The sequence below is a fragment of the Erpetoichthys calabaricus genome, chromosome 5 (assembly GCF_900747795.2).
Source record: "Erpetoichthys calabaricus chromosome 5, fErpCal1.3, whole genome shotgun sequence".
NCBI lineage: Eukaryota > Metazoa > Chordata > Cladistia > Polypteriformes > Polypteridae > Erpetoichthys > Erpetoichthys calabaricus.
In genome coordinates, this window is record NC_041398.2 from 236,114,978 (window position 1) to 236,142,750 (window position 27,773).

Here is a 27,773-nt window from a genome sequence, read left to right on the forward strand (position 1 = left end):
TTAAGCTTTGCAAGTTGAAGCAAACAATTTGCACATGTGTCCCGACTTCTGTTGATTACTTAAAAACTCTCAGTCTATCTTAAAACAGAGTTGGGACAGACTGTATTACTACACCCTCTGAAGTATGACTTGGGGCAATATTCCAGTGAAAATGGCAAGAAAATGGTGATTAACAAATTAAATGAGACACAGCATTAATACCTTTAGACGTGTCAGTCTTTCATTTAGAGAAATTGTTAGGAAGAGATCTGGCAGAGCCAAAGTCACAACCCAGTTTCTGAGGTTCACCAGCTTGCATGATAGGCAACTCACAGCACAACAGCTTCAAGCACAGCTTAAAAGTGGCCGAAAAAACCAAGTGTCAGTTTTCACTATGAAGAGGAGACTTTCTTCCAGTCTGCAGTAGTCCATAGGCGGTATTTCTAGGCCCTATTTTGTTTCTTTAAGGAATGGTTTTCTCATTTCCACTTGCCCTGTCAAACCTGCAACACAAAGTCTCCTCCTTTGATCATCACTGAGATGTTTCTACATCTTGTTTGGAGTCCAATTGTGGTCACTTCATTTGATTGTACTGATTAGGAAAGGCATCCACCTGGCTATAGAAGGTCCCACAGTTAAGCAAAAACCAAGCTCTGAAGTCAAAGGAATTGCCTACAGAACTTACAAACTGGACTATGTGGAGGCGCAGATCTGGGGATGGCTACAAAAAAATCTTGAAGCATTGAATGTTCCCAAGAGTATATTGACCTCCATAATTCTTAAGTGGAAGAAGTCTGGAACAACCACAAGTCTTTCCCAGAACTGACTACCAGGCCTAACTGAGCAATGAGGGGAGAAGGGTGTTGGTAAGAGGGATGACCAAGAACCTGGTGGTCCCTCTGGCTTAGCTCCAGAGAACCTGTGTGGAGATGGGAGAAACTTCCAGAAGAACAACCACCACAGCAACATTCCACTGATCAGAGATTTATGACAGGATGGCTAGACAAAAGCCTTTCCTTAGCAAAGCACACATGGAAGCTCATCTGAAGTTACCAAAAAAGACACCGACAGTACTGTCAGAGTGTGGGAAACAAGATTGTTTGGTCTGATGAGACCAAAAGTAGTGTTACGTTTGGAGGAAACCTGTGCAAATAGCATAACAAGAGTGAAGTATGATGGTGCCAACACCAGACTTGGGTACTGGAAGACTAGAGGGAGTTGAGGGAACACTGAACGGAGAAAGGTACAGAGATATCCTTAATGAAAACCTGCTGCAAAGTCCTCTGAACCTTAGACATGACTGTTGGTCCAGAGCAGGACAATAACCTTACACACAAAGCAAAGACAACACAGGAGAGGCTTAGTATTAACTCTAGGAATGATCATGAGTGCCCTAGACAGAGCCTGGACTTGAATCACAAACTAATATCTCTGGAATGAACTGGAAATAGTTGTCCACTGATGATATCAATCTAAACTGACAACGCTTGCAGAGAAGAATGGCAGAAAATCCTCAAATCCGGGAATGTGGCGCATATTGTGTCAAACTCAAGAACACTCTGGGCTGGAATCGCTGCCCAAACTAACTATGGAGTGAAGTTCCTGAACATTTGTGTCTTGTGTTCCCTCTGCACTATTTAAATACAATTAATTATTATTATTATTTTATTAATTTGTTTTACTAATAAGTTTGAATAACATCGCAGTGCAGATTCAAAACAGGGACGGGTGGGTTCCTCTGAAGCACTGATTATCGCGAAGCAATGAATCATGGTTGAAGAGCCAGGGCTGTGTTGGTGGAACAGTTCCCCATGAAGTAATATGGTAACACATGTGCAGCAGTTCAAAAGTGCTGCATGGTACCATGAAAACCGCTTTATAGGTATGCAGTTTAGAGGATACATAGCTTGTGTTGATGTGATGTTTCAGTTTTTTGTATCCTTCCATCCTCTTTCTAAACCTGCTTTATCCTGAGCAGGGCTGTGTGGGAAACCAGAGCCATCCCAGGAATCATATGGCACAAGGCATGAACAAGCCCAGGACAGGGCACTTTAGTATCAAGGAGTCAATTTATTATCTCCAATCCACCTGCATGTGTTTGAGAGGAAACTCATGCGGACATGAGGAGAACATGCAAACTCTGTGCAGGGAGGTCCTGGGATGTGAATTAAATTTGTGAAAATGTACAAAATCCAGTTTCCGATTTGTCATTCAGGGGTACTGACTGTTGTTTAATGAAGGAAAACATGGATTTTTGCACAAGGCCGTAACATACAGTAGCAAAATGTGAAAAAAGTGAAGAGGTCTGAATACCTTTGGAATCCTCTGTAAGTCTTTCTCAGGTCATCTTCAGATAAATGTCACTTCCAGAAATAAAAAAAGACTGTAAAATGGTTTATTTCCACGATACTACTTTCATTGACCATATATATTTGTGCACATCAGTCAACAAAATATATTGGGTGGTATGAACTAAATTGATTACAAAATAGATCTTTACACATCACAAAAAAAAAAATGAAGACGCCTTCACATGCTTGTTGTCTCACAAAAGCCTCGGCATGTGTGGCTCAGACATGTCCACGGTGTGGAAAGATGTACTAATCACCTACTACAATTTTTAAGAGTTGTGTATTATTTTATTGCTCTTTTTCCTTGATGCTCCCACAGGTGGCTCTGCAATCTTCATTAGGGCTTGTGGAGAAGTTCATAGTGGAACAGTTGAGAGCTTCTAAGAAGTAACAAATGCCTGGAATATCACTGGGGAAGTTGGCTGGGAGGTCCCGTCTAGTGCGGGGTGTAAAAAGAAAGCCAGGATGATCTTTTAAAAGCCTGAAAAAGGAAAAAAAAAATTAGTGTTTTTGTTATGTTAGAGTCTTAAGGTGACCCCATTCTGTGTTTAATAATCTATATTATGTGGGCCTTACCGGAAAGCCCCCAAATCCCATATAGTTACCACACTGTTGTAATTACCTGCTACTTTCCCCTTTCTTTTACATTCAACAACACCTGGCAATTAAACAGAGTACCACAGCAAGCAGTTTTGGTAGAAAAAGTAGAAAAAAGTACAAATAGAAAAAAAATACAAAAATAATTATGTATTGTAGATAATATGCCCAAAATAATCAAGAAAGTAAAATGAGAGTAACTAAAATACCATTACAGCCTAAGTAGCAGTTCATCTGGTGTCCCTGTGCTTACTACCTGGTGTCTGTCTTACAGTATTAGTCTCTGGTCTGGCTTGGTTTTAATCCAGCATGTCGTCTACTTAGGGCAAAGCAGCATGGCCTGTATGAATATGGTTGTCAAGAGAGGTGGTCCCCTAGGAATTGAAAATGTCAGAGAGAGACAGTTTCTTTATTACTATGTCTTTATGTTTGTGCAGCTTCCTTCATGCACCTCCCAGAACAATGGGATATCTCAGGGCAAGGCGTCTCCCTGCTTATTTCCAGTCATGTTTAGACAGGACTCAGCCCAGGTAGATTCAGCCTCCATTCCAGTCCATGCTGACCTCCTGAAGGGAAAAGGTGTGTCAGACTTTGTGCCTGTTCCAGTCTATGCCAGCTTGTTTACTGGCCCTTCAAATTAGCCCACCTGTATTCTCTCAGGCTAGCTAACCAGAACGTTTCTGAGATTGTATCTATACTAGTTTTAACCACTAGCTAGTACAATAATTGGTTTCTAAAATATTATTTTTCTTTCTACTTTTCTATCATAATATTACACAGAGGGTGGCACAGTGGGTAGAGCTGCTGCCTCGCAGTTGGGAGACCTGGGGACCTGGGTTCGCTTCCCGGGTCCTCCCTGCGTGGAGTTTGCATGTTCTCCCCGTGTCTGCGTGGGTTTCCTCCGGGCGCTCCGGTTTCCTCCCACAGTCCAAAGACATGCAGATTCGGTGGATTGGTGATTCTAAATTGGCCCTAGTGTGTGCTTGGTGTGTGGGTGTGTTTGTGTGTGTCCTGCGGTGGGTTGGCACCCTGCCCGGGATTAGTTCCTGCCTTGTGCCCTGTGTTGGCTGGGATTTGCTCCAGCAGACCCCTGTGTTCGGATTCAGCGGGTTGGGAAATGGATGGATGGATGGATGGGTGGCACAGTGCCAGCATTATTGCTTTGCAGTAAGGAGACCAGGGTTTGCATCCTGGCTCCTCCCTACATGAAGTTTATATGTCCTTCCCATGTTCAAGTGGGTTTCCTCCTGGTTCTCCAGTTTCCTCCCACAGTCCAAAGACATACAGGTTAGGTGGATTGGTGATACTAATTTGCCCAGGTAGGCGTTCACCCTGCCATTGCCTGAGCATCTTGGATTGATCCATATATCTGCCTATTAATTACACTTGGATAACACTCACAGTGCACCACTCTGCCGTGGCACACTGGATGAAAAACACAGATCTATTTTATAATGCTTTTCATATCTATCTATCTATCTATCTATCTATCTATCTATCTATCTATCTATCTATCTATCTATCTATCTATCTATCTATCTATCTATCTATCTATCTATCTATCTATCTATCTATCTATCTATCTATCTATCTATCTGTGGTGGCGTGGTGGCACACTTTTTGTAACCAAAACATCTCAAGGCACACCACTGTTTTGGTAATCACAAAAAAAAAAAAATCTCATACATGTGTTCAACTGTTGGAAAGGCCAGAAATAATGCAGTAGCTGGTAAAAAAAGCAGCTCAGAGATCAGCACTTACAGACACAGCACTTATTGAGTACTTTGGTGGCATCTCCCAGCTGCTTCGTCCCTTTATCCACCCCTCTCTGTCTCAGGGGCAGCCCATATTTACCCACTATTCACCGGCACTGGAAGGCTTGCTGGTGACCACACAATCAGGCAGAAGAACTCTTGCAGCCAGGAGACCACTTTTATGCAAGTTTCTTCAGGTAGTTCTGTCCTCCTCAGACAGGTCTCTACCACCTGAGGACTTTGTCTCTCTCAGGTTCAGACCCAGGTGGACTACATTATTATTCCCATGGCACACTTGGGTAACACTCACGATGCACCACAGTGCCACGGCATACTGGTTGAAAATCACTGATCTGTTATATAGTGCCTTTCATATCTATCTATCTATCTATCTATCTATCTATCTATCTATCTATCTATCTATCTATCTATCTATCTATCTATCTATCTATCTATCTATCTATCTATCTATCTATCTATCTATCTATCTATCTATCTATCTATCTATCTATCTATCTCATTTTACATTTTTTCTGCTCAATGTGGCCCATGTTATTATTAATTACAAATGGAGGAAATGATCTGTGACTTGAATAGTGTTTAGCTCTGCTGCTTCATGGCTCTATGTTCCTGTGTTCAAATCTTGCCCCCCGCTGTTGTCTGAGAAGAGTTTACACATTCTCCCCATTGTCTGTTTGGGCTTTCCTCTGGTGCTCTTGCTTTTCTACCACATCCCCAGAGATGGGCCTACTAGGTCATTTCCAACATTGACCTTAGTCAAATGAGTGTGAGTGCAGGTGACTGCATGAATGGGATGCCTGATGGAATGGCGCCTGGCGTCAGGGCTAGGTCTTGTCTTGCACCTGATGTTGCTCTCCCATGATCCAGATCTGGTTTCACAGTATTTTCAACAGCTCCATGCATTATACAGTACCTATATGAGGTTGGGCTGACGTTGATTTTCCTTGGCATGCTGCATGATTCAAATTTGTTGGCCAGTGTCACGTTGTTTCCAAAGAGACAATATCGTGGCATTTTCACCCCAACTACCCCAGCCAGGACAGAACCAGAGTGAAGGCCTATGCGCATCTGTTGAGGAAACAGATTTGGATATAAGTCTTTTAGCATGTCAGATTTACTTACCTGATTCTTGCTCTGGTATTGGGTTGATGTAAAAGTAAAATCTGTTGGAGACAATCAGTGTGATCTCATGGCTAAGGCTGCTGGTTCATTGGCTGTCTCAGAATAACAGCCTGACTCTGAGTAGATCACTCGTGGTTAAACATATCTACTCTAGGGGGTCTATTCTTCAATGCCCTTGGATGGTTTTCACCGTAAAGCCAGGATCTTCATTGATGGTTTTGGAGGGCCGCAATGGCTGCAGGTTTTTACTTCTTAATTAAAACCCATTAATTTGCTAAAGCAAGATGTTTTTTGGCTAAAATTTAGTTAACTCACATGTTACGATTTAGAACCCCCAATTGTTCATTTAAGCTTTAAGCAGCTCCTTTTCGGTTTTAATTGTTTTCTGTTTCCTTAAGCAGCCACCGTTAATGACGAAATGCAAATAACAAAGAAAGAACTGGAACCGGCTCTACTGCTAACTGGGCTCCGTTTACAATTGTGAATGTGCATCATGAAATATGTGTGCTAATAAAATGTCTAGAAAACATTAGAGAGAAAAGGGAATGATCGTGAAGTATAAATCTGCTCTGCTCTATAAAACATATACATAATGTTCTTAGAAAAGGAAACTCATTAAAATGTGTCTTGAAGGAGTGAGAGCATTAACAAGCAAAACAGTTAAACACCAAATATCATGATCAGCAAGGACTGTCTTCTAATAAGGAAACTAGCTGGAATGAAAACCTGCAGCCACTGTGGCCCTCCAGAACTGCAAGTGAAGATCCCTGCTCTAAAAAGGCTCTATATAAAACAACGTGGGCTGATCTTACCAGATATGACTGCAATTACAATTTAACCAATTAAATGCTACATAAAGCACATTGACAGAGATGCCATTATGAAAATGGACTGGCGGGGCATGTTTCATGAATGTCATTTAATTTTAAAGAGATAAATTTTAAATTTTTACCAATCAGTCTACACTCAATAACCCATAATGACAAAGTAAAAATGTTTTCAGAAAGGGTCTCAAACTTACTAAAAATCAAAAAATGGAAATATCTCATTCTTATAAGTATTGAGACCTTAAACTCAGTACTCCACAGATGCCCCATTGGCAGCAATTTCAGCTTCAAGTCTTCTTGGTAAGTCTCTTTAAACTTTGTATACTTGAATTTAGACAATTTATCCCATTTTTCCCAGCAGGCTCCCCTCAGGCTCCGTTAGATTGGATGAAAGGCCTCTGTAAAATGCCATCTTGAGGTCTGTCTCTCCACACAGTATTCCATGGGCTTTAAGTCTTTGCTTTGGTCAGGCCACATAAGGACACTCAGAGACTTGTCTTAAAGTGTTGTCTAAGTTGTATGTTTTGGATATTTTGTGCTCTAAGGTGAACCGTCACACCAGTCTAAGGTTTTGTGTACTCTGGAGCAGGTTTTCTTCAAAGACCTCTCAGGATCTGACTGCATTCATTCTTCCCTTAATTCTGACCACGTTTTCCTGTCCCTGTCGCTGAGAATCATCCCCATAGCATGATGCTGCCAAAACTAGGCTTTACTGTAGGGAGGGTATTAGGCAGGTGATGAGGAGTGTGTGGTGTTCACCAGACATAGTGCTTGGTGTTCAACCCAAAGAGTTCAATTTTTGTCTGATCTGACCAGAGGATCGTTATCTTCATGCTTTTAGCGTCCTTTAAATACCTTTTATCTAGCTCCAAGTGGCCAGTCATATGTCTCTTGCTAAGGATTGGCTTCCATCTGGTTGATGGTGTGGTGCTGAGATGGTCATCCTTCCGAAAGGTTCTTCTATTTCAGCTGAGGGCTTCTGGAGCTCTGTTACTGTGACCATTGGGTTCTTGGTCACCTCTAGTTACTCAGTTTGGCCAGACAGCCATCTCTGGAAAGTGTCCTGGTGGTTCAAAATTTCTTCCATTTCACAATTATTGAGGCTGCTGTGCTCCTCAGAACATTCACAGCTTTAGAAATGGTTGTATCCCTTTGCCCTGATCTGTGTCTCAACACAATTTGATTGTGGAGGGCTAGAGAGTTTCTTAGACTTCATGGCTTGGTTTATTTTCTCACATACAGTGTGAATTGTGCGACCTTCTATACACAGGTACATCTGTCCCTTCCCAAATGATATCCAAGCAATTCAGTTTGCCACAGGTGGACTCCAATCAAGTTGTAGACACAACTCTGACAGAATTAAAGCAAACATGTGCTACAGCAAATTGTCTGAATACTTCTAGATATAAGAGATTTCAGTTTGTGATTTTTAACAAATATGCAAACCTTTCTGAAAACATATTTTCATTTGGTTATTATGGCTTATAGAGTATAGTGTGGCAGGTGGCCGGGTGTGGTCATCAGCCACCTGCCTATTTGAGGAGCCACCTCCCCTCACTCAGGGCTGGAGTCGGGTGAGGAGGTGGACGAGGTCGGAGAGGAGGTGGCAAGGAGAGGCCTGGAAAGACAGAGAAAGAGAAAGAGAAAGAGAGGTGGCTAACTGAAGCCTGCACTTTTGGGAGACTGTTGGGGTTTGTGTGGCGGTGCACTTATGGACTCTTGTAAATACGGTAGTGCAAATAAACGTGTGGTGATGGCTTTAAACGTGTCTGCCTGTCTGTGTCCGGGCCGCATAATTCACAATAGATTGATGGGCAAAATTAAATCTACAACACAGTAAAGTGTGCAGAGCAAAGGGGTCTCAGTACTTTCTGAATCTAGTATAACAGGTACACTTTGACCAGAAATTAATACTCTGCTTCAAAAATATGGACAAATATTTCTGACATAATTAACTCCATTTTGTTTTTTGCTATTCGGCTGCCAGTAATCCTTGCACTGTGGTGGCCATTTTGTTTATGGTAATGATGTCCACTACCAGGCATGATGTCAGTTCATAAAACCTATTGAAGATGGTGGCTCACTTAATCTGGTATGCAAGCTTGTGAATAAATCTGAAGGATACACCTACAATTTGGTCGGTTTAGTTATGGTTAGGACTCATTTTCAGGGTTGTTTTTGATTTTGAATTTTGGCTCTCAGTTGTGCTTTGATGATCTATAAAGTTTTATGATTTGATATGACGAGCCTGGTCTGCCTCATGACTGCTGTTGATAAACAGTGTGTCACACATGTGCGCTTGGGAGGCAGGCTAAGGGCTTAACCAGGGGCAGAAAACAAGAGCAGGTTTTTTCAAAGTGCACTGACCTTTGCTCTCCTTCTCCTATAGATCCCCCGAAGGGAAACCAACATAGAATACTTCCTGCTTCCCTTACCTAACCGCGCCTCCTACCAAGGTCACTTCCGGCCTCAATTATTGGACCCCACCTCTTCCTCCCTGGCTATTATAAAAGCCTAACTCCTTTTGTGTTTAGTTGTCCCTGTTTTGGACATGGAACCAGACGTCGCTCTGAAGCCATTTATTGAAACTTTGAGTTGCTTTGTTTTGTATGCTGTACAATATAGGGGGTGGTTCCCCACACCTTTTTCTGCCTTCTTTGTGTATCATTACAAGTGTATGAGTGCTTTATCTCCCGGCTGGATTACCGGTCATTAATCAGCTTCTCCTCCGCCTTATTCAGATAACAGATGTTTCATTTTAAACAAACCTTAATGATCTCTCCTTCAGGAGTGAGCACCTCATCTGCCAGTTCCATCATCTTTAAGGCCATCAGTGCTATCTGCAAAGCATGAGTCTGACTCTCCTTATGTAAACCTCCTGCTACACAGTAGGCATCTCCAATGGTCTCCACCTAAGACAAAACAACAAGGAAGTTTGAAAAGAAAATTAAATTCAATGCATTCTTATGGCACATGGTACACTTCCATATAGAGTAATGTGCATTTTCAGGAATAATCTAGAGTTAAAACACAAAAGCACCATCTCTATCTATATAAAATCCAACATCGGTCTGTCTGTCTGTATGTTTGTCTGCTTTTCACGAGAGAACCACTTAACGGATTTAGATCAGGTTTTTTTTCCATAATTTGTTTGAACATTCTGGTTGATTTTGAGACTTCTCTCATTGCACTATGTATCATAGTTCTCATGCAGTGCCGATTTATTAGCAAGAATCTGAGAGAGACACAGTGGGCAGAGGGGAAGAGGATGGGGTCCTCCTCACTCACGCACCAGCCTCAGGGCGTGTACCTTACCTCCACTTAGCTAATGAATGAGAGAAATGCTTAACGGATTTAGATCAGATTTTTTTCTATAATTTGTATGAAAATTCCAATTGATTTTGTGACTTCTCTCATCGTGCTAAGAATCAGAGTTTACTTGCAGGAGCGATATATTCATGCTAATCCGAGACAGAGGCTTCGGGTTGAGGGGTGGGGGAAGCGTGACGTCAAGAATAGAGAGCCGGGCAGAGCCCTCCTAACTGTCCTGTTTCACTACTACGCAAGCAAAGTCTAATATACTGTATACAGGGAAAAACACAATATGCACTATATGGACAAAATGTATGTGGACACCCCTCCAAATTATGGAATTCAGGTAAAAGGGTACATAAAATCAAGAACATAGCCATGCAGTCTCCACTGACAAACATTGGGTGTGACTGAAGAGCTCAGTGACTATAAATGTGCCACTGTAATAGGATGTCTCCTTTGCCACAAGTCAGTAGGTGAAATTTCTGCTCTGCTAGATCTGCCTAATTGTGAAATGGAAACGTCAAGGAGGAACAACAGCTCAGCCATGCTGTGGTAGACCAGGCAGACTCACAGAGTGGGGCTGCCGATTTCTGAAGTGTGTCAATATCACTTATCTTCTTTGCATCATTCACAATAGGATTCCAAACTGACTCTGGAAGCAACATCAGCACCAGAACTGTTTCTTGGGAGCTTCGTGAAATTGGTTTCTATGGCCGAGGAGCTGCACGTGAGCCTAAGATCACTACGTGCAATGACAAGCGCAGGGTGGAGTGGTTGTAAAGCATGCTGCCATTGGACTCTGGAGGAGTGGAAATGTGGAGTGATGAATCACGCTTGACTATGTGGCAGTCTGATGGATGAATCTGGATTTGGCCGATGAATTAGAATGCTACCTTCTGGACTGCAAAGTGTGTACTATAAAGTTTGTTGGAGGGGGAAAATGGTCTGAGGCTGTGTTTCAGGCTTGGTGCTAGACCCCTTGGTTCCAGTGAAGGACACCATCAATGATACAGTAATACAAAGACATTTTACACAATTAGACACATCCAAATTTGTGAGCTCTCCTAACTCACTTGGAGATGCCAGAAGATGGTGTTCAGGCAGAGGTTGGCACATACATCCCAGGAACATTTTAGAAAAACTAGACAACAATGAACTCACAAAAAGAAATCGATTTGACAGAGAACAAATAATATTTGCAAAAAATCTTGTACGTTACATGATCGAACCAGAAAAACTATACTCACTGTCAGCCAAAATGAAAGTGTTGGTAATGTTTTGCTTTATGGCAACAATGAAAAATGCAGCTTTGCAATTGACAAGATTTGGGTAAGTCACAACCAACCATTTCTCAAATTTTCCACCCAAATTTGAATGCCCTTACTGGACATGAGGTAATGTGCAGACTAACATATTTTCCTACCACACCACATGAGGGTATTGTTAAAGCAATTCATCATTCATGCAAATCAACATGTGCATAAAGATCATTGTCCCGATTGTGGATATGAATTTCAAGTGATATCACTTAATCAACATACAGGTGCTCACCGATGGCAAAGGGTATTGTCCCCAGAAAATAAGTAGGGCTGAACTGGTGATTGACAGTCAGATGTCACACAGGTACGCTGAGCTCTGCATTCCACAAACCACGCTGATGTCTCTTACCACATTTTATAAGCCTGGGAGAGTTCAAGAAGACAGTTGGAGACTCCTGGGACATTGGATAAATAGCGTCTCACAGAAAATAAAGGGGGATCACAGAGAAAGCAAAGACACATGAGTCTGGAAGACGATCGGAAATACTGGAAGAGTGAACATGACGTCAGACACATTGCTGGAATAGCTGTGGGTATAGTTTGAGTAACTGTTACATTATGAGGCCAAAATAGCAGAAAGTGAATGTTCTGATAGTATGCCTGTACTGTATATATATTATTCATCGTTAAATAAACGTGCCCAATAATTTTTCTTTGTGTGTGTGTGTCTCAATCTATCCATCTGACCACAATTACATGCAGCTTAGCGCAATAATAATAAATAATAATAATTCATTAATATCTTATCTTATTATTTTTTCCTTCTTCTTCTCCTAATACTTTGATGATGATGATGATGATGATTATTACTAGCTATGTAAGCCCGTGCTGTAAAAGCCTGGGCTCCTAGAAACCATGAATTCTGGCACTTCAATCAATCAGTCAATCGGTTGTGCATTAGCCGCTAAGTGAGGTGTTCTTTCCTCAGCGGTTTTGTTTTGCCGACGTGCTCGCCTTCATTGTCTATCATCGGCTAAGTGAGTTTAGTCCTCCTCCAGTGGTTTCATTTTTCCGATGTGCTCGCCTCGCATGTGTATTAGCGGCTAAGCAAGTTTCTCTTTTCTCGGTGGTTTCACAGAGTCGCTTTCTTTGAGCTTCATGCTGTACCCTAGCAGACAAACAGACACACACACTTCCACGTGTAGACGTCTATATAAAAATTTTTTATTATTATTATTATTGTGAAGCCTGAGCTTTAGTTTTAGAAAACTACAAAATGTCATCCTGAGTGGCAAATTGCAGTTCAGGGTGATGTGAAATTGTGATGTCTTTTCTTCTTAATCAAAAGTGTACTCGGATGCTTCAAAATTACTGCACTTCTCATGCCCTACTGAGATGTAGGACAAATTTTTCTTTTTGTTCGACTTATAGTTCAATTCCTAGGAGTAATTCTGAGACATTTGATAAACACGCGCTCTGGAATAGGTCCCCATGCAGTCTCCTCTGCTCGAGATTAAACAGACAACTCCCTGAGTCACAGTAGGACATGTCCTGAAGTCCTGAGATGCATCTGGTTGTTCTCCTCTGGAAGCTTCAAGTGCTGCTTTATGTTTTTTGTAGTGTGGTGACCAGAGTGCACATGATATTGCAGATGCTTTCTCACTGATGCATCCAGGGCCGGATTAAGACCCTTAGATACCCTAAGCACTAAGTAATTTTGGTGCCCCCTTACACTAGTAATTCAAAATATTAAAATAACAAACTAGAAAATAAAATTTTATTTTATTATCGAAAATTCAAAATTAAACAAACATACTTATAGTAAGAAGGAAAATAATATTTATTTTTGTATGCTTCATTTTATTTTTATCTTAATAATTTTCTCCTACTTTTTTTCCTTGCAAACTCTTTGATTAGATCTTCATAATCAATCTTACATAACACATCTGCTTCTATACATAATAGAGATAAGGCATCCAGCCTGCCTTGATGCATAGTTGTTCTGAGGAGATTTTGAATATATTTCAACCAAGAAAATGAGCGCTCAGCTGAGCAGTTTGTGACCATTAATGTTAAAAATATACTGTCTACATTTGGAAAAGCACACTCAATATTGTCTTCTAAAATTATTTTATAAAGTTCTGCATGACTGAATCTTGTTTTTACATTTTCTGTTGCACTGAACATATGGCGCACATATAAATGAAACTGCTGAAATTCAGCTTAGAAATTACTGTTGAAGAGAAAATGGCATCCGAAATTTTACAAATTTTAACGTTTGGGGTCAATTTTAAAGGATTTTTTTTTAAATGTACGGTTTTCATTTTGAAATGAAAACCATAGATTTACCATTTTGATTATTTAATTTATTTATGGCTTTTGTGTCAGTTTAGCAAATCTATTTACACATATTCTTAGTTCAAGATTTGAAGAATATTTTGTGAAAATTTTGTTAATAAATCTTTATTAGTAAAAAAGTTATAAACAATTTTATCCAATAGTAATCAGCTGTACGATTTTCACTTTTACATAATGTAAATGAATTTAAAAATATCCAAGAATAGAATTAAATAGACTTACCAGAATATTTTTCCCTCAAACTGGGACGATTTTTTGTTTTTGCTTAAAACAGAAAATAACGCTTTCTACACACTAGAAATTTATTTTAAGTTAAATAACAGACAATTCACAAAACACAACAATTATGTGATAATAATTTTTAATCAACTATTAACTATTATTTCAAAATATAAAACATATTGTTTTGAATCAAATTATTTTCACAATATTTTGACATAACATGGCATTTACGGAAATCACCATGAAATGGGAATTCCCCATCGTAGATGGCACCAGTATGCAGAGCACACTGTGTAAGGCGCCATCTACGAACAGTGACGGCATAGGGAGGTACTGGGAGGCATTATTCATTTTTCATTAAATTTTGAAAATGGCTATAAATTTAATTAATTTAATAATTTATGTGATAAATTTGGCCATGAAAAATTTTTGTGGTGCCCCCTTTACCCTTGATGCCCTAAGCATGTGCTTACTTTGCTTATATGGTTAATCCAGCACTGGATGCATCATACAGTCTGAGCATAAATGCACCTTATATTCTACAGTTGGTACAATATAATCTCATTTTTATTTTCATTTGCTTCTTCACATTGTTGTAAACAACAAGAATGTTGCACCAATTGTCAGTGTTTGCTTCCTTTAGGACAGTGTCGTCTAGTGATATCTAGTATTTATAATTAACTATCCTTTTGCCCCTTTGTAACACTTTGAACATTTCTAGTACATTAAACTGTATTTTCTAAGTGTTTACCCAGTTCTAAACATTGTCCAGGTCTTTTTGAATTATTTTTTCTGCCTCCTCAGCATCTACAAATTTCACAAGTTTACTAAACTACACCAAAATTTTTATTATTAGTATTGTCACGTGTGCGCATGGAAAACAGCTTGAAGACTTGGGTGATGGTAATTCTCTGCTGAGACAGGAGGTGGCACTGTGAACTAATAACCTCTCTTTTCCCCTTTTGCAGAGAAGATGACTGACACCATTCCATCTGACATTAGCACCACAGTTTGTCCACTTGGACCCAACTCTTCCTCCCAGATCGCCTTAAACAAGCCTAACTAGTCAACCTTAGATAGAAATCAAGATGACTCCATTTGTCATTATAACACACATTTTCTTGAAATTTATTGTTGAGAATTACATGGGGTTGGACGCAAAGGTGTCCCAAAAGTCTAACCCTGTCCTGTTTTTACTTTTACAGTATAAATCAGAAAAAATAGGTGTCCAAGTGCAGACCCCTGAGAGACTCTACTGATGACCTCACTCACTCTTACCCGTAACGATATGCATTACCCCATCATTGTGTTGTAAAGCGAGAGAGTTGGCAAGTGTCACTAAAGGTTCTTGGTTAGAGGAAACAAGGTTAGATCAGTTGATCTACTGAATATGGTAGCTGGATCCTAACTGACCAAGAGAATCAATCGTAGAGTGGAGAACAGTACAAGGAGACAACATACACTGTCATGACAAGGAGTAGCGAGAGGAGAAGTGGAGGGCTTCTTTGGGTAGACCTGCTTAGTGACTAGCTATTATTTAGGCAGTCATATCAAGTCAAGTCAAGTTGGGGAGCATGCACTGGTACAGTGCGTTGCCGCACCCGCTACATGACGAAACAACTCAGAATCCCGGTTGGCAACCCCCCAGGCAGACACGCGGCCCAGTCCTACACTCCGGAAATTATCCTCTATCTGCCACAGCCAGGTGTTATGTGGGTGACCCCTTGGCCTGGTCCAGCCACTTGGGTCCCCAACAATGAGGATCTTACGAGCTGAATCACCTTTGTGGAAACGTGCCACATGGCCGTAGTAACGTAACTGACGCTCCCTCTCAATGCAGGTAATGTGCCTCATTTGGGACTCCATTTGCAACCGCTAATTCGACACAAAGTCAAACCAACAGTACCCAAGGATTTTCTGGATAGACACAGTACCAAAGGAGTCCAGTCTTCATCTCAGGCCGCTGGATAGCATCCATGTCTCACAACCATATAGCAAGACAGGAAGCACCAGAACTCTAAAGACTTGCATCTTTGTCCTTTTGCATAGATATCAGGAGTGCCACACACCCCTTTCCAGTGACTTCATGACCCCCATGCTCTCCCAGTCCGTCTACTGACTTCACAGGAAGAGTCACCAGAGACATGAATGTCACTACAGTCATGTCCACTATATAAAAATCGATAGAACAATTATAAAGATTTGGGGAATCCACCCCGTATATTGTCACTACCAACACAATATGGTCAAGCGTAATTATAAAAGACTGAGTCACATCAGACTGATCAGTGAGTGGTAGGTTCAAGAGGCAAGATAGGAAGGGAAGTGAGGTCAGTAGAAAGGCGTGGTCTGAAACCGGAAGTGGGTGGAGTTTTAAGTGGTCTTCCTTTCTGAAGGTTGGTGGAAAAGGGAGAAAAGGCATTAGTGCTGTTTATCAACCCCAGCCTGTTTTGCTTATCCTCAGCTAAGCCCTTAGACTGCTTCCCATGCACATGTCTATGACAACCCTAAGCTTGAAAATATCAAATAACTTTACTCGAAGTCTGTAAAATGATGAACAAACTCGTCTCACTATATAACTCAGATTTCTGTTTTAATCTCTTAAACAAACTGCAAATCAGTCACTGTGAGAGAATAAAAAACAGAGTTAGCCAGACAGATAGTTTTACGCATGCGTCTTTGACCGTTACAGTGCGCCTCATTTGGAGCACAAGTGGCATTTTGCTGAAGTGGAACTAACAATTTTTATTATCAATAACTTTTTTCCTTCTTTGTGGCTTCACTTCATCAGTATAATCCTTTAATAAATGTTAATTGATATGTTAAGTCTGAGGTCAATTAAAATGAAATCAAATAGCAAAGAAAATTGGTAACTAATTAAGAAAAGGGTTAGAATGAAAACTTGCAGCCACTGCAATGCTCCAGGACTGGAGTTGGCAACTCCTGCTCTACAACATTGTTATTAGTCCAATTCTTTTTGAATGTAGGGGTGTTTTGATGCTAAATCTGAAAATGTATCTTATGCATTATAGTTTTAACACACAGTTATGCTAATATTAATTGCTAGAAAAATTTTGTAATTAACATGTTCTTGCATATACTAGCTATCCCCCATGGCTCCACCTGTGTAGTAGTGAATGTGAATTTCCCATTGGGATTAATAAAGTATCTATCTATCTATCTATCTATCTATCTATCTATCTATCTATCTATCTATCTATCTATCTATCTATCTATCTATCTATCTATCTATCTATCTATCTATCTATCTATCTATCTATCTATCTATCTATCTATCTAGTGAAACAGGACAAACTTTAAAAATAAATTTAAAAAAAAAATGTAATAATTTGTATTGAGATGAATTTATATTGATAACTTTCATATCCGAGGGCCTCTTGATATATAATACTTTTGGTTTTGCTATCAGGGGCGAGAATGTAGCTGTGATCTCTTTGCCAAAATGTAAAAAGTTGTCAAGATATCTATGGCCAAGCAAAAGGTAAGGTACATTCCAACGTCTAAAATGTTGCAACTGTATATCTGATCATGTTCAGCTCTGATAGGAGAGCATCCCACGCATGGGAAGAAAAGCACATGACCGTGATATCTCTGCCAATCAGCACCTACCCTCTAAAACTCACGTAGCTCTGATCTTTCTCTCTCAAAAATGTCAAACGTTACTCTTTAACAATCTCTAGATGGTAATGTCTGCTGAACAAACAGGTATCGCTACATAAGTGGAGGCAAGGTCCGCTCCAACATGTGGCGCGAGGTAGAGTGACTCGAACGGAGGCCGGCGCATGAGTGAGGAGAGCCCCGCCCAGCTCCTTACTCCTGAGGTCCCGCCTCCCCCTCCCCTTGGCCCACAGCCTGTTTCTCGGATTTTCACAAATAGATCGGTACCACAACCGAACTATGATACTTAACATTATGAAAGAAGTCGCAGAATCAGCCGGAATGTTCAGGCAAATTATAGAAAAAAACTCGATCTAAATCCGTTACGTAGTTCTCTCATGAAAAGCGGACAGACAGACAGACATTGTGCACTTTACAGGACAAAAATGTGCCTGTGCAACTAAAAGGTCTACTCTGCATTATCTGTTGACAACTTTTCAAAACATTTCAAGCAGAAAGAAAGTTTTCTTCCCATGCTTTTGTGATTATTGAGTAGAATTCATCCGCTGGAAATGAGAAAACCATGAAGAAGAAAAAGAGTGTGACGCTCTCAGTTTTCAACCATTCAGTGCAGAAGACTTTATAGCGACCTTATGAAAGACCCAGTCCATAAACCAAACACTTTCTTCTTCCATGGCATCTGTGTGAACAGCATGTAGACTTCCTTACCACAATTTTCATTAAAGTTATTATTACAGTGGATGAAAGTAAGGAAAGGTGAGTCTGTTTAATTCTTTAACATTTTTTCCCCTGTTTCTACTGTTAGGATATTTATCATGCAGTCAATATATGTGACTTTTTAAGGATAATAACCAGTTTAAGTCACACCTTCTAGTAAGCTCATCTAATAGCATGCTTTAGTTTTCCTGCAGAGCTTGTCAAGTTAAAATCACAACAATAACTTCTAAGAAAATCATGAAGTATGAATTATTGTGTTCCCTTAAATAGACTTATTACTTTAAAATAACATGGTTGCTTGTGTTTCCAGCTAGAAATCTCTGACTTGCAGAACATTTGTCTTAGTGTGAAATTTACCAAGAAATTTTAAGTGAACTGGGGATTTATTTATTTATGTATGAATGTGTGTAATTTATAGTATAACTAGACAAAGAGCCCGTTTCGACAACGTAAGATGAAACGGGCACGAGTTTGTGTCAGCAGTGTATGAAGAACAAATGATAAGTAACGAAGAAGTTGTTTTGTAATGATTGTAGTCCACTTTACTCATTACTGTACAGGCTTGTACTGTTAGTTGATGAATTTTCCAGGCCTATAGTATAATATTGAATGATGAATGTTCCAGTACAATATGGAATAGTAATAAGTATAAGCACCACAAACCTGATACAGGTGTATTGAATGAATACGTAATTGACTCAGAATGTGTAATTAGGCCTCGAGCTGTAGTCAAAATATTTTGTAAGCCTGAATCTTCCCATCTTACTTTGAGTGTCCAAAGAGCCCAAACAGGAGCCTGACTTGTGAAATGGCTCATATTGCAGAGTGATTTCAGTTTGTTCCAGTCAGGCACTTGTTTCCTGGAGGCAGGCACCATCTTTGGCTCAAATGATGAGATGTTGTTGTTTTGTATTTTCACTACACTGCATGTGTTATTGGTTGACTTTATAAGCTGAAGTGTGCATTGTAAGAGTAAATTGAAATTAAAATGGAAACTGATGTGCAGTTTTTTCTCTCAGCACTTGAGCCTATGAGGTAGTGTGAGGTGCTTCATCGTGATGGACACTTTGATTGTAATCATTGCAAACATTCATTGGCCGTATTTCTCCTCAGTGAATTGATTGCCTCGATTTATTGAAATGAGTCCAACTGGGAAAGGTGCCCATTATAAAGTGACTTTTAAAAATCACTGAACCAATTATAAGCAACATGCAATTCAGCCATCATGTAAAATTACAGATTACAGGTGCTTTATAAAAAAATGATCACTAAGTGCTCTGGTAATTACAGACTGCCAATAATAATAATAATAATAATATCGACCCCCAAAGTTCTACTGCCTTGTCGTGGTGGGGGACTTGTAAATTTTTATTGTTCTTAGAGCGATACCAGCGAGATCTTTATGCTCTTTGTAGGGCCACCATTGTAGGTAAGATTGAGGTGACAGGGTGAGACGAAAGGTAGACTACTACTCACTGTGGCAGAGATATTACACATTAAAAATTGTTATAGAAAGAAATGTGAATAATCTCAAGTTGCCAGCCTGCTTATGAATCCAAGGATTAATAAAATCACAGTGGGAGGTCGAGCTTTTAGTTACAGGGCCCCAAAGTTGTGGAATGGTCTTCCTTCTACTATAAGAGGTGCCCCTTCATTCTCAGCTGTCAGATCCTGACAGACTTGCCACTTCAGTTTAGTATACCCTGACTAGAGCTGCTGATTAGCTATGCATACTGCATATCTGTTGTTAGTAATTACCACTAAAATATAAGTAATACAATATTTATAAATTTTCAAATCTCAGCTGAAGACTCACAACTTCAGTTTTGTATCCCCTGACTGGAGCTGCAGATTAGCTATGTGCACTGAATCTCTGTTGTTAGCCATTAGTGTTAAAATATCGATAAACTGTTGCTAATCCTCCCCTATTCTGTTTCTCTTCTCTGTATCCTCATGTGGCACTTGGTGCCACTGATCTATTGCCAAATTGTTTGCCTGCCTATAAAAAAGTCAACTCAAATAAAGGAGCACTGGAATCTTGTGGTAGAAGGGTCCTTTCATTAGATTTGCCAGCCCAGCACCGACTTGTTGGTCGAAGTCTCCAGGATTCTGACTGTGTCTGTCTTGTCTGACTGTGGCTGTGGCTGTTCAATTAACTGATGGACAGATGTTGTTTTTCATTGTTGCTCATTGGTGTGACATCTGGACAGAGGAAGTAGGGCAAAGAAACCTAATGGTGGAATGAGGAAGTATAGGAGAGTATACAGAGGAACAGGTTATTGAAGAAGTGGGATAGTCAGAGAGATGCAAAAACTGGACAGGAGTACAAGGAGATAAGACGTAAGGTGAGGTGGTGAAGGCTAAAATAAGCTGTATGATGAGATGCATAAGAGGTTGGACAATAAGGAGGGAGAAAAGGACCTTTCCCGACTGGCTAGACAGCGGGACTGCTGGGAAAACTTGGGGAAAAGGTTAGGGTAGTAAAGGATAAAGATGGTAGTCACAAGCAAGGAGGGTGTGTTGAGCAGATGGAAAGAGTACTTTGAGAGGCTGATGAATGAAGATAATGAGAGAGAGAGAAGGTTGGATGATGTGGAGATAATGAATCAGGAAGTGCAAAGGATTAGCAAGGAGGAAGTAAGGACAGCAATGAAGAGGATGAAGAATGGAAAGGCCGTTGCTTCAGATAACATACCTGTGGAAGCATGGAGGTGTTTAGGAGAGATGGCAGTGGAGTTTTATACCAGATTGTTTAATGGAATCTTGGAAAGTGAGCAGCTGCCTGAGGAGTGGAGAAGAAGTGTACTGGTGCCGATTTTTAAGAATAAGGGGGATGTGCAGAGCTGTAGTAACTACAGGGGGATAAAACTGATGAGCCACAGCATGAAGTTATGGGAAGGAGTAGTGGAAGCTCGGTTAAGAAGTGAGGTGATGATTAGTGAGCAGCAATATGCTTTCATGCCAGGAACGAGCACCACATATGCAATTGTTGCTCTGAGGGTGTTAATGGAGAAGTTTAGAGAAGCCCAGAAGGATTTACATTGTGTCTTTATGGACATGGAGAAAGCATAGGCACCTTGAGAGGAGTTGTGGTATTGTATGAGGAAGTCGGGAGTGGCAGAGAAGTATGTAAGAGTTGTACAGGATATATACGAAGGAAGTGTGATCGTGGTGAGGTCTGCGGTAGGGGTGACAGATGCATTCAAGGTGGAGGTGGGATTACATCAGGGATCAGCTCTGTGCCCTTTATTACTTGCAATGGTGATGAACAGGTTGACAGAGGAGATTAGACAGGAGTCCTTATGAACTATGATGTTTGCTGATGACATTGTAATCTGTAGCGAGAGTAGGGAGCAGGATGAGGAGACCCTGGAGAGGTGGGGAATTAATTAAGAAAAGGCTTTAAACAGGAGAGAAATGAAGGTCAATAGGACCAAGACAGAATACATGTGTGTGAATGAGAGGGACGTCAATGGAATGGTGAGGATGCAGGGAGTAGAGTTGGCAAAAATGGATGAGTTTAAACACTTGGGATCAACAGTACAGAGTAATGGGGATTGTAGAAGAGAGGTGAAAAAGAGAGTGCAGGCAGAGTGGAATGGGTGGAGAAGAGTGTCAGGAGTGATTTGTGACAGACAGGTATCAGCAAGAGTGAAAGGGAAGATCTACAGGATGGTAGTGAGACCAGCTATGTTATATGGGTTGGAGATGGTGGCACTGACCAGAAAGCAGGAGACAGAGCTGAAGGTGGCAGAATTAAAAATGTTAAGATGGAGAGGATTAGAAATGAGAACATTAGAGGGTCAGCTCAGGTTGGAAGGTTGGGAGACAAAGTCAAAGAGGCGAGATGGCATTAGTTTGGACATGTGCAGAGAGGAGAGATGCTGGGTATATTGGGAAAAGCATGTTCAAGATAGAGCTGCCAGGGAAAATTAAAAGAGAAAGGCCTAAGAGAAGGTTTATGGATGTGGTGAGAGAGGACATGCAGGTGGTGGGTGCAACAGAGCAAGATGGCAAGGGCAGAAAGATATGGAAAAAGATGATCTGCTGTGGCAACTCCTAACGGGAGCAGCCGAAAGAAGAAGTTTCTACTTTGTTTTTGATGTATTTGAACAAATCTGTATCCTCATATGTGATAGTTCTGTATTTAGTGAGTGGCATAATCTTTCTTGCGTTTTGCCTAGAGAGTTGTCACATTGCTCTGAGCCTGCACTTGGTGTGTTTCGCTGTGCAAGAACAAAGTCGTTTGTACTGTTGTCTTGTATTTCTGATGTGGCCATGATAGATTTACCATCTCACTCTGTGAAGAGGATTACTTATGTTTTGGTGTTGTATTTACCCCATTCTTTGACACCCATTGCACACCCAATCTACCTGAAAGGGGGTCTCTCTTTGAATTGCACTTCCCAAAATTTCTTCTCAAGATGTTTTTCTGTACAAGGTTATGTTTTATTCAATATGTTTTTAATGTAAATTTATGCTTATGTGATTTGTATGTTAGATCGATGGAGTGGACACTGCTGTTCTAAAATAATTTTTTTGGGAGTTTTTTCTTGTCTTCTTAGGGAGTCCAGGCTGGGGAGGGCTATCAAAAAACAGGGTCTGTTAAAGAGCATTTAAGCATTCCTTGTATGATTTTGGGCTATACAAGAAATAAATTGTTGGTGATGTTGTTGCTCAACACCCAGGATAAGAAGGGCCACGTGCCTGAGTTAGGCCTATGTTCACAATGTGAGGTAAAATATCCTTTGGCTACTTGGGGCAAAAGCAGCGCCGGCCCAAGTGTGGCTTCTGCAAAGCCCACTCCACAAAGTGGTGGGTCAGACCACCAGACTCAAACTGCTATGGATGACTTGGGTGGGCTCCAAACACCTGGCCAACAAAGCAGATGAGATCCACCAGTGCATGCAATGTACAAAAGATACAAATGAGTTCATCTTGCATCCATATTATAGGCAGTCATTTTTCTGAACCACTTCGGGTCGCAGGGGGTGTTGGAGCCTATCCCAGCATGCAAGGCAGGAACAAATCCTAGACAGGGTTCCAGTTCACTTCAGGGTGAACACACACAAAATCCCCAACCACACACTAGTGCCAATTTACTGTAGTAATGCCAATCCACCTAACTTGCATGTCTTTGGACTGTGTTAGGAAACTAGGGCACCTGGTGGTATCCCACACAAACACTGGGAGAACAAACCCTGCTCTTCTTACTGTGAGGCTGCAGCGCTGCCACTGAACACCATGCTGTCCTAACATATAACAGAATTATAGAATTAGAAATGGACACAAATTACACTTAGCATTTACACAGATATACCCGAAACTGCCAATCACAGAACAAAGAGTTTCAGATCAGTGACGAACTATTCTCACACATAACTTCATCCCAAAAACAAGACTCGACAAATAAAACAGTGATTTGCTGGTAACTGTCAGAAACCAACAGAAAGTCCCAACAAAAACTCAGTCTCATGTGACACATAGGAAGATAACACATTCAACAATGCAAATCCTAGAACAGGGGGACACTGCAATAAATTATATTATTATGACCAAAACCACCAAGACATATCAAAGATTATACCTTATACTAGTACTACACAAACAGAGAAAAAGACACTGAAAGAACACTCATACGATACACAGGGACAGTCCCCACTCAGCATTCCCTTATGCCAAACACACATAACATGAAGAAACTGTCACAGAACAACAAAACTCGTTAATAAAAATATACTTCCACAATACAGAGGTAATGGAAATGCGAATATACAGGTATGCATTGGCAGTCACCACCATCACCCATGTTTTCTTTTTTCTTTTTTACAATTAATGCTGGACTTTGGAACACAATTTTGTGTGGCAAGTGCATGGGGACCGCCCTTCAGGAACCCCCTCTTAAACAATTGTTCAGTGAGAAACAAACACACTCTTACAACTCCTCTTTGGGGGATCAGCTGCAAGCATGCAGGCTTGGGCTTCGAACATTTAAAAAACTGAGCCACTGTCATCCTGAGGTCTCACTCTCTTGTCTCTCTTCCCCCAGACTCCTTCTGCTCCGCCTGCTGCTTCCAAGCTGCTGTACCCCTCTTGATGAAGAAGACTTTGTGTTCTTTTGAGCAGGAATTTGGGCCAAGGCATCACGTTTGACAGTTGTTCCTTGTGAGGCCGGATTGCCTCTATAAGAGACTTGTGTTTGTATCTGTCTGAACAGCAATAAAAGTTTCTATTCCTTCGAAAACCTTCGGTAATCTCATGTGCAGCTTTGTGGCCCAAGATTGACAGCATATATACCACGATTATGAAAGTAATAACTTTGACTTGAAAAATATCGAATGTATCCTTTGTCACAAAGTAGAAGAGAAGTGTATGGATCAAGTGAAAGTAATTCCACACCAGGCCAGCAGGTGGTGGAGTGCACTAAACCCTCTTCTGTTGTCTCTACAGACCAAAAACGGAAAAACCTGCATGATTCTCCCGTAAAGGCATCACTTCCGGTTCTGGCGCCCAGGAGAACGTCACTTCCAGTTCCAGTGCCCAGAAGAACATCACTTCTGGTTCCACAATGCCATTTCCGGTCATGGCCTTTAAAGTCGCCATGTTTTGAAGAGTAATTCAGTTCAGTTCAGGACTCGATTTAGTGCACCTGAGTGCTCATTCTAAACCCTTTTGCAGCCAGGGACAATATATGGGTGGCTGCCCTAAACCTTTTTGTGTGTGTCGAGGCTGTTCATTTCACACCTTCAAACAAAAACCCGTAGTTAAAACACAGATAGAAATTATGCAAAGCTTAAAAACAACATGACTCACGATCCCAAAATAATGAAAAACTATTCAACAGACACATACTGAATAACACACAGCATTAGACACTAATGGCACACCAACAGCTTCCACAGTTATCGGTCTGTCGAATGAGATTCAGCATAATAGCACGGTAGCTCAGATCAAGGAGGAGCATAAAACACGGATAATATAATGCCTTAACAGATCTCACAGAAACAGTAAAAGGCACCAGGACTGGATGGCGTTCACAATTTGTGGTATCAGAGGCTCACCACTCTGCACTTAATACTTACAGACAATTTGACAGACATTCTACACAACCCACAAGAAACCCCTCAGTTTTAAACAGAAGGCATCACATACTTGAAACCCAAGTCCAAAACCACAGTTCCCAAAAACTGCAGATCTACCACCTACTTGCCGATGCTCTACAAAGGACTTACTTAGTGTATATCAAACAATATAGACACACACATCACAGGTGATATGCTTGAAGAACAGCAAAAAGGCAACACTTGGTTATAATGAACTGCACTTTGTTGATTCTGTGATACCCCAGCAAGCATACAAAAGATACAGAAACCTACACACGGGATTCCTTGACGACAAAAAATCATTTGACAGCGTCCCACACACATGGTTAGTCCAAATTTTACACTAATACAAGATACACCAAGTATTCATATACTGCCTATAAATAGTAATGGAGCACTTGAGAACAACACTACATGGATGTGTGGACAACACATCAATACACACCGACTCAGTACAGATACAATGAGGCGTCTTCCAGGGAAACTCTCTTAATCCATTCTGGTCCTATCTCACTCTCAACCCATTAAACTGCACAACAATTTTTTTGAAAAGTTTTTTCTGATTGTAACAGGTACCTACTGGGTATGCACAAATATAGTTTTGGTTTTCTGCATCACGTAGGAACTCTGAGAAATTGACATTTATATGTTTACTGACAATAATGTTTTTAGTCATGTTTATGTTTCGCATAAGCTTTTAAATTCAATAGAATTAAAAGTGTTTTGCTCCTGATTTTCTTTTGTATTCAATGTCTGGTGCATCATGTTGCAGTGTCCAACAGTAGTCAGCAAGCATTGACAGATTCCAGTTGCCCTGGAATTGTTTCTCCATCGTAGCAATGTCCTGGTGAAACCTTTCACTGTGTTCGTCACTGACAGCACCGAGATTTGCGGAGAAGAAGTCCAAGTGTGAGTGGAGGAAATGAATGTTGACTGACATGTTGCATTTCATTGTCTTGTATGCTTTGAGAAGTTTGTCTACCAGCTGAATGTAGTTTGCATTGTAGTTTGCAACTGCACAAACCGTTGTTGATAAGTCACTTATGGGAGTGAAAATGTTTGGATACAAATATAAGAAAAAATCATGACAAAACAGAAGACAAAACGGTACATGATGGGTACATTTTGATGTAATATTTGTGATCAGAACCCATAAATCTATAAGAAACACCCAACAGTGTTCAAGAAGCAAAAACTTTGTTGTACAGTGTTATCAGACTGAGTAAATGGCACACAACATGAATACAAAATCAAAACCCAATAACACCAATACACCCTATTACAACTATTCTACATGGACGACATGAAGACATATGCAGGAACAAACAAACAAATCATACAGTTACTTGAAATAATCAAAACGTATTTACAAAACATACAGATTGAGTTCGAACTGGACAAATGTAGAACTCTTCATGCAGAAATGCTAATCCTTATAGAAGGTGGGTGTAGCCTTGAAAATGTCAAGGCCATGGTAGATGGTGAACTGTACAAATGCACTGGGTTCCAACAGGACAAATGTATACAACACAAACAAAATTAAATATAATCTTGCACAAAAATATACATCACATTTTTCACAAATACTAAAAAAACAACTACATACACTATACCATTACTCACAAACTCCTTCAGAGTGATACAAACAGAACTACTGACAAAACACACACAACACCATCCTAAAGCTGCCACGGAGCAACTCCAGGTCAGGTCAGGTTGGGGAGTGTCCACCACACGACACAACAGCTCGGGATCCCAGTTGTCAACCCCTCAGGCAGACAGTGGTCCAGTGCCACCCTCCGGAAATGACCATCTATCTGCTGCAGCCAGGTGTTACATGGGCATCCCCTTGATCTGGTCCAGCCACTTGGGTCCTCACCAATGAGCATCCAACTAACTGGATCACCCTCTGGGAATGGCGCCACATGGCCATAGTGCTGTAACTGACGCTCCCTCACAATGCAGGTAATTTGCCTCATTTGGGACTCTGTGAGCAACCACTAGTTTGACACAAAATCAAACCAGCAGTACCCAAGGACTCTCCAAAGAGACACAGTACAGAAGGAGTCCAGTTTCTGTCTCAGGTCACTGGATAGATTCCATGTCTCACAACCATGTAGCAAGACAGGAAGCCCCAGGACTCTAAAGTCTTGGACCTTCATCCTTTTGCAGAGATATCGGGAGCACCACACTCCCCTTTCCAGCGACCTCATGACACCCCAATGCTCTCTCAATCTGTTTACTGACTTCATAGGAAGAGTCACCAGAGACATGAATGTTGTTGCCTAGGTAAGAAAACCTATCAAGGAGGTCGACATTCTCTCCACAGACAGACACACTGCTGATGGCTGTGCCCAAGACGTCATTAAAGGCCTGGATCTTTGGTTTTTATCAGGACACTCGCAATCCCAGACACTCGGACTCAGGCTCAGTCTCTCGAGAGCCCCGCTGAACCTCTGTTGACTCTGCAAAGATCACAGCACCATCACCAAAGTCAAGATCAGTGAAT

The 27,773-nt window shown here is 40.8% G+C and overlaps 1 protein-coding gene across 2 annotated transcripts in view; it reads right to left on the reverse strand.

Annotated features, from left to right (window-relative positions):
* Positions 1–2,357: 2,357 nt before the first annotated feature.
* gucy1a1 (guanylate cyclase 1 soluble subunit alpha 1) overlaps positions 2,358–27,773 on the reverse strand; it is a 67,681-nt gene continuing 42,265 nt past the window's right edge. The window contains exons 6-8 of one of the 2 annotated variants that reach the window (XM_028802671.2): positions 9,420–9,563; positions 5,616–5,770; positions 2,358–2,811 (exon numbers count right to left, since the gene is read on the reverse strand). In XM_028802671.2, coding sequence (XP_028658504.2) covers positions 2,619–2,811; positions 5,616–5,770; positions 9,420–9,563 — 492 coding nt within the window. In that variant the 3' untranslated portion in view covers positions 2,358–2,618. The remainder of the gene's footprint in view (positions 2,812–5,615; positions 5,771–9,419; positions 9,564–27,773) is intronic. The other variant, XM_028802672.2, reaches the window with a different exon arrangement.